The sequence below is a fragment of the Pristiophorus japonicus genome, chromosome 1 (genome assembly GCF_044704955.1).
Source record: "Pristiophorus japonicus isolate sPriJap1 chromosome 1, sPriJap1.hap1, whole genome shotgun sequence".
Taxonomy (NCBI): domain Eukaryota; kingdom Metazoa; phylum Chordata; class Chondrichthyes; family Pristiophoridae; genus Pristiophorus; species Pristiophorus japonicus.
The window spans coordinates 346,918,252-346,936,748 of NC_091977.1; the positions used below are offsets into that span (position 1 = coordinate 346,918,252).

The 18,497-nt window shown below is 41.4% G+C and overlaps 1 protein-coding gene across 4 annotated transcripts in view; it reads right to left on the reverse strand.

Moving 5' to 3' along the window:
* sugct (succinyl-CoA:glutarate-CoA transferase) overlaps positions 1-18,497 on the reverse strand; it is a 720,871-nt gene that overhangs the window by 201,103 nt on the left and 501,271 nt on the right. For all 4 annotated transcript variants that reach the window (XM_070890193.1, XM_070890206.1, XM_070890201.1 and 1 more), the window contains exon 12: positions 11,244-11,307. In XM_070890193.1, coding sequence (XP_070746294.1) covers positions 11,244-11,307 — 64 coding nt within the window. The remainder of the gene's footprint in view (positions 1-11,243; positions 11,308-18,497) is intronic.

Consider the following 18,497-nt stretch of genomic DNA (forward strand, 5'->3'; position numbering starts at 1 on the left):
CGCACTATTTAATATCACTGGATTAACAGCGTTACTTAATATCACTGGATTAATAGCATTGTTTAATATCGCTGGATTAACAGCACTATTTAATATCACTAGATTAACAGAGTTATTTAGCATCACTGATTAACAGCACTTTATAATACCACTGGATGAATCTCACTATTTAATATCACCGTGTTAACAGCATTATTTAATATCACTAGATTAACAGCAGTATTTAATATCACTGGATTAACAGCATTAGTTATCACTGCATTAACAGCACTATTTAATATCACTGGATTAGCAGCATTATTTAATATCACTGGATTAACAGCATTAGTTAATATCGCTGGATTAACAGCATTATTTAATACCACTGGATTAACAGCATTTTAATATCACTGCATTAACATCGCTATTTAATATCACTGGATTAACAGCGTTACTTAGTATCACTGGATTAACAGCATTATTTAATATCACTGCATTAACAGCGCTACTTAATATCACTGGATTAACCGCACTATTTAATATCACTGGATTAACAGTGTTACTTAATATCACTGGATTAACAGCGTTACTGAATATCACTGGATTAACAGCATTATTTAATATCACTAGATTAACAGAGTTATTTAGCATCACTGATTAACAGCACTTTATAATATCACTGGATTAACCGCACTATTTAATATCACTGGATTAACAGCGTTACTTAATATCACTGGATTAATAGCATTGTTTAATATCATTGGATTAATAGCATTGTTTAATATCGCTGGATTAACACCACTATTTAATATCACTAGATTAACAGAGTTATTTAGCATCACTGATTAACAGCACTTTATAATATCACTGGATGAATCTTACTATTTAATATCACTGTGTTAACAGCATTTTTTAATATCACTGGATTAACAGTGGTATTTAATATCACTTGAGTAAAAGCATGTTTAATATCACTGGATTAACAGCGTTACTTAATAGCATTGGATTAACAGCATTATTTAATATCACTGGATTAACAGCAGTATTTAATATCACTGGATTAACAGCGTTACTTAACATCACTGGATTAACAACATTATTTAATATCACTGGATTCACAGCACTATTTTATATCACTGGATTAACAGCATTATTTAATATCGCTGGATTAACAGCGTTACTTAATATCACTGGATGAATAGCATTGTTTAATATCACTGGATTAACCGCACTGTTTAATATCACTGGATTAACAGCGTTACTTAATATCACTGGATTAATAGCATTGTTTAATATCGCTGGATTAACAGCACTATTTAATATCACTAGATTAACAGAGTTATTTAGCATAACTGATTAACAGCACTTTATAATATCACTGGATGAATCTTACTATTTAATATCACTGTGTTAACAGCATTATTTCATATCACTGGATTAACAGCGGTATTTAATATCACTGGATTAAAAGCATTTTTAATATCACTGGATTAACAGCGTTACTTAATATCACTGGATTAACAGCATTATTTACTATTTCTGGATTAACAGCACTTCAATATCACTGCATTAACAGCATTACTTAATATCACTGGATTAACAGCATTATTTAATATCGCTGGATTAACAGCACTATTTAATATCACTAGATTAACAGAGTTATTTAGCATCACTGATTAACAGCACTTTATAATATCACTGGATGAATCTCGCTATTTAATATCACCGTGTTAACAGCATTATTTAATATCACTAGATTAACGGCAGTATTTAATATCACTGGATTAACAGCATTAGTTATCACTGCATTAACAGCACTATTTAATATCACTGGATTAGCAGCATTATTTAATATCGCTGGATTAACAGCATTAGTTAATATCACTGGATTAACAGCATTATTTAATACCACTGGATTAACAACATTTTAATATCACTGCATTAACAGCGCTATTTAATATCACTGGATTAACAGCATTATTTAATATCACTAGATTAACAGAGTTATTTAGCATCACTGATTAACAGCACTTTATAATATCACTGGATTAACCGCACTATTTAATATCACTGGATTAACAGCGTTACTTAATATCACTGGATTAACAGCGTTACTTAATATCACTGGATTGATAGCATTGTTTAATATCACTGGATTAACCGCACTATTTAATATCACTGGATTAACAGTGTTACTTAATATCACTGGATTAATAGCATTGTTTAATATCGCTGGATTAACAGCACTATTTAATATCACTAGATTAACAGAGTTATTTAGCATCACTGATTAACAGCACTTTATAATATCACTGGATGAATCTTACTATTTAATATCACTGTGTTAACAGCATTATTTCATATCACTGGATTAACAGCGGTATTTAATATCACTGGATTAAAAGCATTTTTAATATCACTGGATTAGCAGCATTATTTAATATCGCTGGATTAACAGCATTAGTTAATATCACTGGATTAACAGCATTATTTAATACCACTGGATTAACAGCATTTTAATATCACTGCATTAACAGCGCTATTTAATATCACTGGATTAACAGCATTATTTAATATCACTGGATTAACAGCATTATTTAATATCACTAGATTAATAGAGTTATTTAGCATCACTGATTAACAGCACTTTATAATATCACTGGATTAACCGCACTATTTAATATCACTGGATTAACAGCGTTACTTAATATCACTGGATTAACAGCGTTACTTAATATCACTGGATTGATAGCATTGTTTAATATCACTGGATTAACCGCACTATTTAATATCACTGGATTAACAGCATCACTTAATATCACTGGATTAATAGCATTGTTTAATATCGCTGGATTAACAGCACTATTTAATATCACTAGATTAACAGAGTTATTTAGCATCACTGATTAACAGCACTTTATAATATCACTGGATGAATCTTACTATTTAATATCACTGTGTTAACAGCATTATTTAATATCACTGGATTAACAGCGGTATTTAATATCACTGGATTAAAAGCATTTTTAATATCACTGGATTAACAGCGTTACTTAATATCACTGGATTAACAGCATTATTTAATATCACTGGATTAACAGCAGTATTTAATATCACTGGATTAACAGCTTTACTTAACATCACTGGATTAACAACATTATTTAATATCGCTGGATTCACAGCGCTATTTTATATCACTGGATTAACAGCATTATTTAATATCGCTGGATTAACAGCGCTACTTAATATCACTGGATTAACAGCATTATTCAACATCACTGGATTAACAACATTATTTAATATCGCTGGATTCACAGCGCTATTTTATATCACTGGAGTAACAGCATTATTTAATATCGCTGGATTAACAGCGCTACTTAATATCACTGGATTAACAGCATTATTTAATATCACTGGATTAACAGCACTTTAATATCACTGCATTAACAGCGTTACTTAATGGGCTAGACTGTTCATTATTGTGCAGATCGCCCAAAAATGGGTGTTATTTCCAGTGTTGGCGTTTATTATGGGTTTTGAGATCGCCGGATTATCGGCTATTTTCAAACCCACTAGTTTCCATTTATAAAATGGGCGTTAGCGGGAGCGATGCGAAATGGGCGTTAGTGGTATTTTTTTTTCTTCTGTCGTAAAATGTCGCGTCCATAGCAACGCCATAGCAACAGTCTTTTCCCACGTTTTAGGAAATCAGGGGTCATCAATACATGCGCAGAAGAGGAGAGAGAGAGAGAGAGAGAGAGATAGCAGAGAGGATGAGAAAGCTTGTATGGGTTTGTTGTGTAGGTGTTTGTGGTTTGTTTGGCTGTTGTGGGAGTTTGGAAGGATTTTTATAAGGAGTACTCATTAAAAATAGCACTATTTAGTTCTGTGAAACAGAAATATCTGTCACAAAAAAATTTAATAAATGGAAGGCTTGGAGGAGGTGAGAGATCACAATGTGGAGGTGGAGGAGGGTGGTGAGGGCAGTGATGTTGGAGAGGAAGTGGAGATGGGAGGTCAAAAAAGAGCGAAGAGATTCTCAGACGAGGCAAATGCTGTCCTTCTGCAGGTGGTGGAGTCACGTTTGGGACAATTGACCCGGGGTGGGTGTGGGAAGCCTACCCCGAAGGTTAATCACAAGATTTGGACCGAAATCGCTGAGGTGGTCTCGTCGATGACGCACAAAGTGCATGAGGGCAACCAGTGCCGCAAGCGCTGGAACGCCCTTGTCGGCTCCGGCAGAGTAAGTATTACATTTATTTACATTTACTTACATATTTATATAATTGGAATTGCAAGTGTAATGAGTAAATAAATTCAGATCTGATGTATTGCAGTTAGACAGGTAATGTTTCACTCAAATCCTACGTTTACAGTGTACGTGTTTAGGTTATTAATAATAATAATTATAACATCTGTCGGTTATGTGTTGTATCAGTATCTGTGACAATACCTAGCAATGATCTTACGCAATGATCGTATGCCATGTCATGCTGTTGTTACCTTTTGCAGAAGAAACTTTCGAAGAATAGGGCCGAGCACCGGTGCACGGGTGATGTGTGAGCTGATGGATATTGAGGAGCGGGCGCTGGCACTAGTGGGGATCCATACCCGGTCGGCCACACGTGCAGCAACAGAACCTGATGTAATGCCACGTAAGTAAAGTATACACCATTGCGTGATGTAAAGTCAATAAATACCACACCCACTCATATCTGTATAATATATGATAGATGATTGATGAAAGTGTTATGTAATTAATGATGGGCTCATGAAAATCATTGTAATGCAGAATTTGGTTATGTTCATTAAATGTGAAGTCTGTGATTATTTTGATAGTGGTAGTCCTGTTCTCGTGCATGCGTGTAGCATTTGAATTACCCTGTGACCCTAGCACCCACTTCTCCTCTAATTACCTAATTTATGTTTTGTAGCTCAGCCAAGAGTGCAGTCACTGCCAACAGCAGCGAGGCGAGGTGATGATCCTGCAGAGGCGTCTGCGGTGGATCGTGTTTCTGGTGGTGAGGAGCCTCAAATATCACCCGTTGAGCTGCAGGTTGTCCTCTCCACTGAGGACAGTGAGGGGTTGGAGCAGCCTGCAGCAACAAGCTCAAGATCAAGCACACCGATTACATTTAGTGCTTCCGCAGCCATGTCCTCCTCTACCGTGGAGGGAGCAGGCCCAAGCACTTTGCTGCAGGGCACCCCAAGTGCCTCCATGGAGATTGGTTTGACGCAGCAGGACTGCTCCACGATCGGCAGATCTCAGCAGGCACATGGTATATTTGACCAGGAGGAGTGTTGACATAGGTCAGCAGATCCTCCAGACAATGGGGGGCATATCCCAACAGCTGGCCACAATATCCACGACCATGATGGAGATCATGCCGCAGATGGCTTTGGCCCTGGAGGTGATAACCAGAAACACTGGTGCCAGAGGGTTACCAGTGTTTCCGGAATGCGGCACTGAACCCCAAGGTGCCGCACCCCCATTGCAAACGACACATGAGAGCCAGGAGGAAGCTCTTGCTTTTGGCTCAGAGGACGTTTCCTCCTCGGGAACGTCCTCTCCAGCATCCGGCCAACCAGCGGATCTGTCATCATCCCCCTCAATGAAGCAGTGCCTGAGGAGCACTATGGCAAGGCGGCTTGGAATCAGGAGGGGAAGGGGAAAGGGTAGAGGTGGGGAGAAGATGCGGGGGGGGCGGAAAAGGAAAATGAGATACATGGCCGCAGGAGTTGGAGTTCTAACAGTATTGTTGTTGTTGTTGTTGTTAGTTAATGAATGTTGGGAGGTTTGTGGAAGGGGGGGAGGAAGGTACGTTGTTGTATTTGCATTTGTGTTATTGGAAATGTTAAAAATGTTATAAATGTTATAAATTTGTTGTGGGGTGGGATGAGGGTGGGGTGGGGTGGGGTGTTTTTTAGAGTAATAATTATGAATTAATACAAATGGTTTCATTAAAAATTGTTTATTTAACATAACATTGTTGCGCATTGTCTCAGATAGCTGTAACGTTAAACAATGATGATTCCTTAACATGAAAGGGGATAATTAAACGTAGCTTTAATCAACTTTAACTTTAACTGTCACCAAGGTAATGCACATCATTCATGTATGAGCTGCAGACACAGCAGTCTTGCAGCTTTGTAAATACGACCAACGTTATTTCAAACAAAGTGCTCATTTATGAGCTGCTGACATATGAATCTTGCAGCTATGTAGCCACCACGGGCCCTTTCCTGCAGTCTACAGGAGGGTGGGGGCATGGTTTCATCGTCAGCCTGATTGTCTGCCTCGAGGTCATCGTCCACCTCCTCATCCTCCACTTCCACTCTCTCCTGAGGTGGACCAGCAGTCCCTTCTGGCAATTCTTGTCCCCTCCTGATAGCCAAGTTGTGCAGCATGCAGCACACCGCCACGAATTGAGCTACCTGCTCAGGGTGGTATTGTAACACGCCTCCTGAGTGGTCCAGGCATCTAAAGCGCTGCTTAAGCACTCCAATTATCTTTTCAACGATATTGCGTGTGGCTATGTGGTTTTCGTTGTATTGCTTCTCGGCTTCTGTCTGGGTCTTACGCAGGGGGGGTCATCACCAAGGATCCAGCATTGACCTTGTGGCTGACTGGTAAACATGTCAGATACAGTGCTCTCACGCAGGATGTGAGCATCATGAATGCTGCCCGGAAATTTTGCATTCACTGCCATTATAATTTGCTTGTGGTCGACAACGAGTTGCATATTCAGGGAGTGGAATCCCTTTCAGTTCCAAAGAACCTCTGCATTCTGAAAAGGTGCCCGCATGCCGATGTACGTACAGTCTATTGCTTCCTGTACCTTGGGGAAGTTTGCTATTCTGGAGAATCCTAGAGCCCTTTCAGTCTGTGCCTCCCTGGTCATAGGGACGCTGATAAAGTCCATCCTGCATGCGTAAAGGGCTTCAGTCACCTGTGTGGCATGCTGAAATATAGTGCAAATGTCACCAGCTGAGGCCTGAAAGGAACCTGATGCATAGAAGGAAAGTGCTGCGGTTACCTTGACCTCAATGGACAGTGCGTCCTGATGGTGCTGGTAGGCTGCAGATCTGTCCTCATGAGCTGGCATATCTCACTGATGACCTCTTCCCGGAAGCGCAGTCTCCTAAGGAACGTGTTATTGGAAAGGTTCAAATAAGACCGCTTCTCCCTGTAAGTGCGATGGGTGTAAGTTCTCATCGTCCTCCTCCTCAGTCTGCCACCTCTTTGGTTGGGCACATAATGCTCTTCACCATACCTTCTCCCATCTCTAGTCTGCAGCATGTGCGTAGTCATCAAGACAGGCTGAGAAATTACAGGCCCCATTACAATATCAATATTAGACTATTGTTCACAAACAATAAATTTACCTACTAAAACAAATAAAATAAATTCAATTTGTCCACAGTATGATAAGATGTTTGTTCAGATTTTCAAATCACCTTAAAATAACTCTAGATTACATCAAACTCCCCAGAAGTTGAAGCAGCCTTTGAATGAAAAGTCCTCCAATTTACAAAATTGCATCCATACCACTGGGTTAAGGTCAGGTGAGTGCAGCTTTTTTTCAGCATTTGTTTCGGCGAGTGATATTTTCAGCGATATGTGGGCGAGATGCCGAAAGTAACACTTGGCGATATTATGGGCGTTAGTTTCCATTTTTCTGATGTTTACGGCAAAAAAAAAAATGGGCAGTATGTATTATTAATTCTCGCCGTTAACTATATGCCGAAAATAATGCTGGCCGATAAGAGAGTGATAAATGGGTGTAAGTTTCCATTTTTTTGCTAAATGGGCGATATCTGGGCATTATATCTCATCTCAGCGTTAAAGTGGACGTTAAGTGGGTGGTAGCGATGCAAAACTTATGGAAAGTCTAGCCCAATATCACTGGATTAAGAGCTTTATTTAATATCACTCGATTAATAGCGTTATTTAATATCACTGGATTAACAGCACTATTTAATATCACTGGATTAACAGCGCTATTTAACATCACTGGATTAATAGCGTTACTTAATATCACTGGATTAGCAACATTATTTAATATCGCTGGATTCACAGCGCTATTTTATATCACTGGATTAACATTGTTATTTAATATCACTGGATTAACAGCACTATTTAATATCACTGGATTAACAGCGCTATTTAATATTACTAGATTAATAGTGTTACTTAAAATCACTGGATTAGCAACATTATTCAATATCGCTGGATTCACAGCACTATTTTATATCACTGGATTAACATTGTCATTTAATATCACTGGATTAACAGCACTACTTAATATTACTGGATTAACAGCGCTAGTTAATATCACCTGATTAACAGCGTTACTTAACATCACTGGATTAACAGCGTTATTTAATATTGTTGGATGAACAACACTTGTTGTGTATGTATAATATAAGTATACTCCCTGTACACTCAATGTACAGTGACATAGACTACTGGATGTACCTTCACACTGTATACACTATGCTGATACCACCAGAAGGTGCAACTGGTGGAGACCTAGGGGTCACCTGTACACAGCAGGTAACCAGGTATAAAAGGGAGCTCACCATGCTGTACCCACACTCAGGAGCTATAATAAATGGACTAAGGTCACCACAGTTCAAGTACAATACCTTGCCTCGTGGAGTCATTACTAAAGTGCTTACAGACACAATGGGCCCAAGTTTCCACATGATTTGCACCTGATTTTTAGGAGCAACTGGTGGAGAACGGACTATCTTAGAAATCGCAATTCTCCACATTTTTTTTTCTGCAGTTCTAGTCAGGTAGAACAGTTCTACTTTGGAACAGAATTTTTTCTTCAAAAGGGGGCGTGTCCGGCCACTGACGCCTGATTTCAAAGTTTCCACAGTGAAAACGTACTCCAAACTAAGTTAGAATGGAGCAAGTGAAGATTTTTGTAGAACTGAAAAAACCTGTTCTACACATTAAAAAATCAGGCGCAGGTTACAAATTAGGCGTCCAGAACGAGGTGGGGGGAAAGGGAACTCATTAAATTCTACAATCAATCCTTATTTATACTTATACAAATATTATACAAATAAATCCAACCTGAATAAACATTTATAAGCAAAGAAAAGATTAAATAAACCATCTTCCTACCTGTGTGAAAGTGCTTCAGCCAGCCTCACAAGTTCGTTTGTTCGTTCCCGACGGCGGGGGGGGAGGAAGCCGTTCCAGACAGCGGGCGGGCGGGAGGGAGGGAGTGCGGGCCCGACCGACCGACCGCCCGAACGCAGCGGGGAGGGAGAGGAAGACGTTTCAGACGGCGGGAGGGAGGGAGTGCGGGCCCGACCGACCGACCGCCCGAACGCAGCAGGGGGACGGGGGACGGGAGGAAGACGTTCCAGACAGCGGGCGGGAAGGAGACAGTGAGAAGGCTGCAGGAAGCCTCAGTGCTGATGTGCTGATGGCAATGTGGTTTTATTAAAAAATTTTCAAAAATTAAACAGCTACAAAGAACTACAAAAATGGCCAAGTGCCAATGTTTCCTTCACACTGCGCGTGCGCGAACGCTCCAACGCGCATGCGCAGCGTTGCCGGCAGGAAAAAAAATAATTTAAATAGTACCCGCCCCCTCCCATTTACAAAATCGGCGCGAGTGTAGGCTCCGCCCCCCTGGGCGCCACGCCAAACAGACAAGGAGCTGCAGGGCTCTCCAGAATCGCAAGTTTTTTTTCCGGCGCCGTTTTTGGCGTGAAAAACGGGCGCCCAGCTCGGAGGGGCGCCCGTTTTTTATCGTGTGGAAACTTGGGCCCAATAACACTAATTAACATTGCTGGATTAACTGTATGATTTAGTATCACTGGATTAACAACACTAATTACCATCACTGGAGTAACAGCTCTATATAATGCTGCTGGATGATCAGAAATAGTAAACATCACTGGATGAACACCATTGTTGGATTAAATAATTTCAGTATAAGCCCCGCTCCAGGATTGAACACATAAATGGTTTGGAAGATCAGTAAACCAGCAACAATCACACAATGGAAACTCTGGATGATGGATTGTATTAACCTCGAAAGAACAAGACATCAGAACAACAAAAAGATGCACATAAATCATTCAAATCTTCGAGTCCTACATCAGAGAGAAAAAAACAAAGATCACCGTGAGATGGAAGGTCTCAGCACAATGCAATAAAGAGGCTGTCATTCAGCAAGCAACAACAAAAACAATATTAATTTACTATATTCTACAAAGAAAGAGTAGGTATTTCACAATCAATTATTTTTTTGCAGTGTAGTCACTGCTATGTAGGCAAAGTCGTTTGCTCATAGCAAAGTCCCAGAATCACCAATGAGATAAATGACCAGTTAACCTGCTTTTGGAGGTGTTGCATGAGGGATAAATGCAGCCCAACACACCGGGAGAACTCGCTGTTCTTCTTCAAAAATGCTCTGGGATCTTTGACATCCATCCGAGAGGACAGACAGGACCTTGGTTTAATGTCTCGTCTGAAAGATGACACCTCTGTTGGTGCAGCACTCCCTCAGAACTGCACTGAAATGCCATCATAGTTTATGTGCTCAATCCTGGAGTTGGGCTTATACTGAAATTATTTAATCAGGTTAGTCCAAAATTGAAATGAGGGCCTTGGACGAGTTTGCTTTTAGGGGGTGTGGAACAGCACTCTGATCTTATCGTTTGGGATCTTTGTCTACCTGGATAGACAGAGAACAGCCTAGATTAACATCTCTCCCTGAAGGTGATAACCCCAGCAATGATGGAGGTCTCTCTAACTCTGTCCTCAGTATCCTCAAAGAGAGGACTATCAACCAGATCACTATCTAGTGAACTCATTTTGGAAGAGTTCAATGGATGGTGAATGGGTCACACTCGGCTGTGACAGTTTTGCAGTGAGATAGCTGGCGGACCGTTAAAAGTCTTGACATGAGATCAATCCTCCAGTTGGATATAGACACCAACATATCTGATTCAACGGCAACAACATTGGCATGAGCTTTCAGTGCAAAAGTGTAAGAAGTCCGCACACAATTGTATACAGGTCAGAGAATTCTCAAAGAAGAAAGCAATACTAAGTTCAGAAATTATTGGTGGTTCTATCATTTTCAGAAGATCTTGGCTTGTAAAATAAACACTGCAACATTTGCTAGTTCTCCTTTTTCTTGCCAAGTAGGTTGCCTGAGCAAACAAACAACACGCACAGCAGCAAGGATGCTTGGTTGCACTTTGGCAAAGAGAGCGAACCTTTAGCCTACCTGGAACAGCAATGCTTCCTGCAGTTGGATGGTCCATTTCTAAAATGAGGTCATTATGTATAACCTAGAAAAAGAAATTATAAATGTAGGTTTAGTTACCACTATATGACAACGTTTTAAACCAAACTGAATTCGGTTTGTATAAACCACTTGTAATTCTTAGCTATTATTATAAAGGGGGACTCTACGAATAAATGGCCTCCTTCTGATAAACTCTATGGGGTACAAATTACCTCCTGCCTAAAACGGGGCTCTCGCACCCCGTTTCGATGTTTGTTACCGCAGCTGCAGTTCAGGTCATAGAAACACAGAAACATAGAAAATAGGTGCAGGAGTAGGCCATTCGGCCCTTCGAGCCTGCACCGCCATTCAATAAGATCATGGCTGATCATTCCCTCAGTACCCCTTTCCTGTTTTCTCTCCATACCCCTTGATCCTCTTAGCCGTAAGGGCCATATCTAACTCCCTCTTGAATATATCCAATGAACTGGCATCAACAACTCTCTGCGGCAGGGAATTCCACAGGTTAACAACTATCTGAGTGAAGAAGTTTCTCCTCATCTCAGTCCTAAATGGCCTACCCCTTATCCTAAGACTATGTGCCCTGGTTCTGGACTTCCCCAACATCAGGAACATTCTTCCCGCATCTAACCTGTCCAGTCCCGTCAGAATCTTATACGTTTCTATGAGATCCCCTCTCATCCTTCTAAACTCCAGTGAATAAAGGCCCAGTTGATCCAGTCTCTCCTCATATGATAGTCCAGCCATCCCTGGAATTAGTCTGGTGAACCTTCGCTGCACTCCCTCAATAGCAAGAACGTCCTTCCTCAGATTAGGAGACGAAAACTGAACACAATATTCCAGGTGAGGCCTCACTAACTGCAGTACAACTGTAGTAAGACCTCCCTGCTCTTATACTCAAATCCCCTAGCTATGAAGGCCAACATACCATTTGCCTTCTTCACCGCCTGCTGTACCTGTATACCAACTTTCAATGACTGATGAACCATGACACCCAGGTCTCATTGCATCTCCCCTTTTCCTAATCTGCCACCATTCAGATAATATTCTGCCTTTGTGTTTTTGCCCCCAAAATGGATAACCTCACATTTATCCACATTATACTACATCTGCCATGCATTTGCCCACTCACCTAATCTGTCCAAGTCACCCTGCAAGGTTGTCTCTTTCGGGAAATTGTGCCCTTTGGTTTTTTTTGTTCTCATCCGAAAGTTGGTCATTATGGGGGACGGTGACTACACCTGAGGGGCAAAACCGCGGCAGTGACAGCAATTGAGGGGCGGAAGTTGTGGGCGGTGCGTATTCACCGCCACGATGATGTCATTGTGGCGCTGCTTCACCACGGCTCTCCACTTCACTTAAAGGGGAGAGAATCCGTGCTTTTTAAACTTTGGTCCATTGGGCCACCAGGGAGGTTTTCGGCCGGGCCATCGGCCTGGCACCCAAGAGGGGGTGCCAGGCTGCCTGTTGGTGGCCCGGCCGAATCCAGGGGCATAATTGTCAGGCCAACCTGGCAGTTGGCTGACAAAATAAAACATGGCGGCAGCGGCAGAGAGCCCTCGTCTTTAAGGGAAGCCGCACGGCTGCTGCAAAAGGCCACAGCCTCACTGGACCACCGGGGAAAAGGCTGTTTTGGCACCGCCGGGTGGGCCGAAGATTTTCAGAGGGGAATGTCGCCGTCAGGGGGGTAGATCAGCGGTACACACGGTGATGACGTGTTTAACACCGATTGGCAGCAGAGGAGTGGTAAGGGGGGGATCGGGGAACCGCCGGGAAAACTCGGGAGGGCAATTGGTCTAGCAGCGGCCATTCCACCAAAAGTCGGCGACCACTCCATTCCGCAGTGTGGCCAACGATTTGCACTGGTAATAGACCTTAAGGAAAGGGGCAATTTTGGCCCTTATGGTTCTATGATCCCAGGGAGACAGGGCTATAGAACTGTGGCCTTGATTCTCTATCCTGTGCTCTCCTCAAGTACAGCTCCGCACTGGGAGCACAGGATTGTGGAAAAATCTCTGTAGAGACTGATTGGCCAACATCTCACAGACCTAAGGCAATCAGATCACTTAAGTAACACCCTCTAAAAGATCAAACTTGTAGTTAAGCACTAATAATCGATGATAGCCAAACTACAGTAGTGTCTTGCACCAAATTAAAAATAAATGTATTCATATATATTGCTTTGAAGGTGTGCATTCTTAGCAACTATACATCTTGCCACAATTTTCAGGAACAAACGTGTTCCATCACCATTTATTGACTGAATTTTGAGAGATAGTAAAAGGTTTCTGCACAAGATATAAGTTTACAGGGTTGGGGGTAATATATTAGCATGGATAGAGGATTGGCTAATGAACAAAAAACAGAGAGTAGGGATAAATGGTTCATTCTCAGGTTGGCAATAAGTAACCAGTGGGATGCCGCAGGGATCAGTGCTGGGACCCCAACTATTTACAATCTGGATTTGGAGGAAGGGACCGAGTGTAATGTAGCCAAGTTTGCTGAACATACAAAGATGGGAGGAAAAGCAATGTATGAGGACACAAAAAATCTGCAAAAAAACATAGACAGGCTGAGTGGGCAAAAATTTGGCAGATGGAATATAATGTTGGAGCATAATAATTGGCAGGAAAAAAATCAAAGAGCAAGTTATTATTTAAATGGAGAAAGATTGCAAAGTACTGCAGTACAGCGGGACCTGGGGTTATTTGTGCATGAAACACAAAAGGTTAGTATGCAGGTACAGCAAGTGATCAGGAAGGCCAATGGAATCTTGGCCTTTATTGCAAAGGGGATAGAGTATAAAAGCAGGGAAATCTTGCTACAGTTGTACAGGATATTGGTAAGGCCACACCTGGAATACTGCGTGCAGTTTTGGTTTCCATATTTACGAAAGGATATACTTGCTTTGGAGGCAGTTCAGAGAAGGTTCACAAGGTTGATTCCGGAGATGAGGGGTTTGACTTATAAGGAAAGGTTGCGTAGGTTGGAATTCAGAAAAATGAGAGGTGATCTTATGGAAACGTGTAAGATTATGAGGGGGCTTGACAGGATGAATGCAAAGAGGATGGTTCCACTGATAGGGAAAACTAGAACTAGAGGGCATAATCTTAGAATAAGGGTAACCCATTTAAAACTGAGATGAGGAGAAATTTCTTCTCTCAGAGGGTTGTGGATCTGTGGAATTCGCTGCCTCAGAGAACTGTGAAAGCTGGGACATTGAATAAATTTAAGACAGAAATAGACAGTTTCTTAAACGATAAGGGAATAGGGGTTATGGAGAGTGGGCGGGGAAGTGGACCTGAGTCCATGATCGGATCAGCCGTAATCGTATTAAATGGCGGAGCAGGCTCGAGGGGCCGTATGGCCTACTGCTCCTATTTCTTATGTTCTTATGTTCTTATAATGTACATCTACTGTACTCCTACATGAATTCTAGGCACTTATTTTCTCGGCCAAATTTATTACCACATTAACCTATTTATGGGCTCCTCCATGAATGCCTTCATTCAGCTGCTTCAGAATAGCATGGACGTTCGATTGATAGAGGGCATGTGGTCTCTATTCAGCATCACCGCTCAATACTATTAATGTCGATAGGATTGGTCTCCAGAGTATTTGCTAAAAAAAATGTTTGCCAGAAACTGAAAAAGGCAATGTGGAATAGAGGTGTTGCATTAGACCCTTAATCTAACATTCCTGCATGAAATCAGTGCTTCTGTGTAAAGGAACACTTCTTCATATAAAAAAGTTTAACTAGAATATGCAACGGGTCCTAATAGCCTAAAATGGGGGGCAGGGAGTATCTTACTTCACATTTCTCCCTCCCTCACTCTCACACATTCGGTTCATCTCTTACACACATCCTTCCCATCTCTCATACATACAATGTCTCCCTCACACACTCTATCTAACTCTCTCACATACACACGCTACTCATCTCTCCCTCATACACTCTGGCATTCCTTCCCTAAATCCCTCTGACTCTTCACCCCCTCTCCTCCTTTAAGATCACCCTTAAAACATTTGGTCACTCTTCTTAATAGCTCCTTTCTTGGTTTGGCGTCCATTTTAGTCTGATTACGCCTCTGTGACGTGCCTTGATAGGTCTTTCTATGTTAATGTCACTGAATAAATGCAAGTTGTTGTTGTTGGGTCGATATATGATCCAGAAGAACAAAGTGGAGAGGCTAAATGGCCATTAGACAGATTATTTAACAGATGCAAAAGCATCAGTTCTGACGAAGGGTCATCGACCTGAAACATTAACTCTGTTTCTCACTCCACAGATGCTGCCTGATCCGCTGAGATTTCCAGTATTTTCTGTTTTTATTTAACAGATGATTTGGAACTCTGTTTACCTACACTAATAAAAATCAAACTTGTATTTATATAGCATCTTATACACTCTCAGGACATTCCAAAGCTCTTCACAGCCAATGATTTACTTTTGAAGTATAGTTACTCTTGATTTGTAACAGTCAATTTATGCACAGCAAAGTCCCACAAACAACAATGAACTAAATGACAGTTAATCTGTTTTGGAGGTGTTGGTTCAGGGATTAATGTTCATCAGGACAACTGCACCCTTAGGGAACATGGAGCTGCTCTGCATTTCATAGGATATATACGGCACAGAAACAGGCCAATCGGCCCAACCAGTCCATGCAGGCAATTTCAATAAATTGAGCTTAATGTGTTAGTAAAAGTAATGTAACTTTTCATGTAGATAATGATTCTCCAGTCAAAAGGGGAAGTAGGCATCTCCTCGGCCTTTGCAACCTGTACTCTTGAAATAGCCACTAGCAGTTTTACAAAATCAGCCTGTGGCTTTTCCCTACCTCCTGCTCCTAGTCTGTATTCAACACCTCCTCCTGTTGGCACAGTGCAGAATGAGGATTTAATAGGTGGAAGTTTGGGCCATGAGATTGGACCTTAAAACTGAGTGTGTTGGACTAGCACTGTAGACAGCCTTTACAACTATTTCCATCACTAACAGACATTCAGTATTTAATAGGTTTGATAATTAATTGTCATTTAGTCCTTGTAATCCTTGCCGTGCTTAAAGGTAGCAAATGTCATCAAATATTTCTAATGAAAACTTCCCTACTGAATGTCTATCAGCTCATTCAGCACTCAATGGAGTAGATCTTGACTTTGTGCGATAGTGTGAAACAGTGAGAGTCAGTAGCACATTTTACATCTCTCCCATTTTACACTATCGCACAAAGTCAAGAGCTACCACAGTAACTCCAAATGTGCTGGTTTAAATTTGTCTTGTATTCCAGTTAAAATAGTTCATTTAGCAAAGCAAACTGTAGTTCTGTGCATATCTTTGCATAGAATGTAAAAAAAGGCGAACTAGATGAAAGGATACTTTGATTAGTGTTTTGCATAAACCTTCAATTATACAGTATTAACCATTTACATGGCACCATCCTCATTTTAGTTTCCACTGGCTGTAATCAGCCAGCTTTCTGATACTAAAGAAATTCCATCTGATGGGATTATTATATATTTACGTCAAAGCCAAATACATAAATTACGGATTCAGTCTAGGATTTTAAGTTACATCGTCTAGTTAGACAAGTAGGGGTGCCAAATCTTTTTTGAGTGTACTGATTGAAATCAGTTGAAGACTTTTAATACACTATTACATGTTTTAGTGACTGCAGGCATGGCACATGTGTGGCAGGCATGATTTCAGTATAAATTTGTCCTGTTATGACTAACATTAGTTATTAGTTCACAGTAAAAGGGCAATGAGATGGATTTTTGTACTAGCCTTTACCCCTACAGCAGTGGATTGACAATCAACAAAGGTTCAGCTTCAACTCCCTACTATGTGCTCCGAGTGAGTCAGAAAGTGCTGCAGACTGACGATAGCATAACTTAGGGTGACCATATTTTCTAAACCGAATCTGGGGACACACAGGGTGAGAGCACAGCAAAGTAAACAGAACAGAAAATGTAAGTTGTGCAGCATAGCGAGGCAAAAATTTTAGCAGCCTATATTTTAACAGTTGTATACATACACTACAAATGCAAAACAAATGTGCAAATAATTACCGCAGATTTGACATCACACTGTTGAAGCACATTCAGACACCTGACCCAACCGAGGTCACGCCTGAGCCCACCCCCACACCCCCATCCCCTCCGTGACTGAGATAACACCTGGGCATCCCTCCACCCGCCGTGAGGGAGGGCACACCTGACCCCCCCAAGTGACTGAGGTCACACATGACCCCTTCCCCCAGTGACTAAGGTCACACCTGACCACTCCAAGTGACTGAGGTCACACTGACCACCCCCGCCCCCCCACTACACAGTGTCTAGGATTAGCCCCCCCCCCCCCCCCCCAGTTTCTAGGATTAGTCCACCCCCCCTTCCTCTGGTGATTGTGGCCGGGCCCTCCCCCAATGGCTTCTGGTTGCCGTGCTTCCAGGCACTTCTGGTGCCAACAATCCAACAGCATGAGCCCGGCCACAAGCTCAGAAATAACAACTGGCGCATGCGCAGAAAGACTGCCCAGTCACGCATGCGCAGTGTGTCACTCTGGCCGTTGTACAAGTTGTTGTTTCATTTAGCCTTAGAGCCGCAAGCTGACAGTTCAAGGGATACACTCACTGCCCAGGGGTACACTTCGGAGATGAGTTTTGTGAACCAGAGACTCTTGGACATTGTTTGCCCAGGGACACAGACCTCATCCGGGGCCGTATGGTCACCCCAGCATAACTTAAGTGTTACTTCAATCAAAATCAGTGAGATTGTCTGTGTCAATCCAACTGGAGCTCACAACATGAGACAAAAACCTCCTTCTGCTGTTGCATATGTAATCCGCAAAGAACCCAAAGAAGTTCTTTAAACAATTCCAGTAATTCAGCTTCAACGTGTAATTTGTAGGCTAGAATTCCACCAGTCACATTTTCAAAGTTTTCAACAGAAAAATTGTGCACCACTTTCACTTTGCCATTTTTTCTTGTGTATTGATTACAGAATTGTATATCATACTGTTTTTAAAATTAACTTTATGTTAGCAGATTGGAAACACTTACTGTGTTTTGAAATGAATAACTTAGGGAGATCTTGTAAAAAAAACTATCTACTTTGATTTTTTAAAGTTAACTCTGCCCAATCTCCTGCTGAAACCCGCCTCAGCATGCTATCTTTATTTCACCAGCAGGGGGCATGGTTATTTTTCTTCCTGTAGTGCATTCCCGTCCAAGGAAC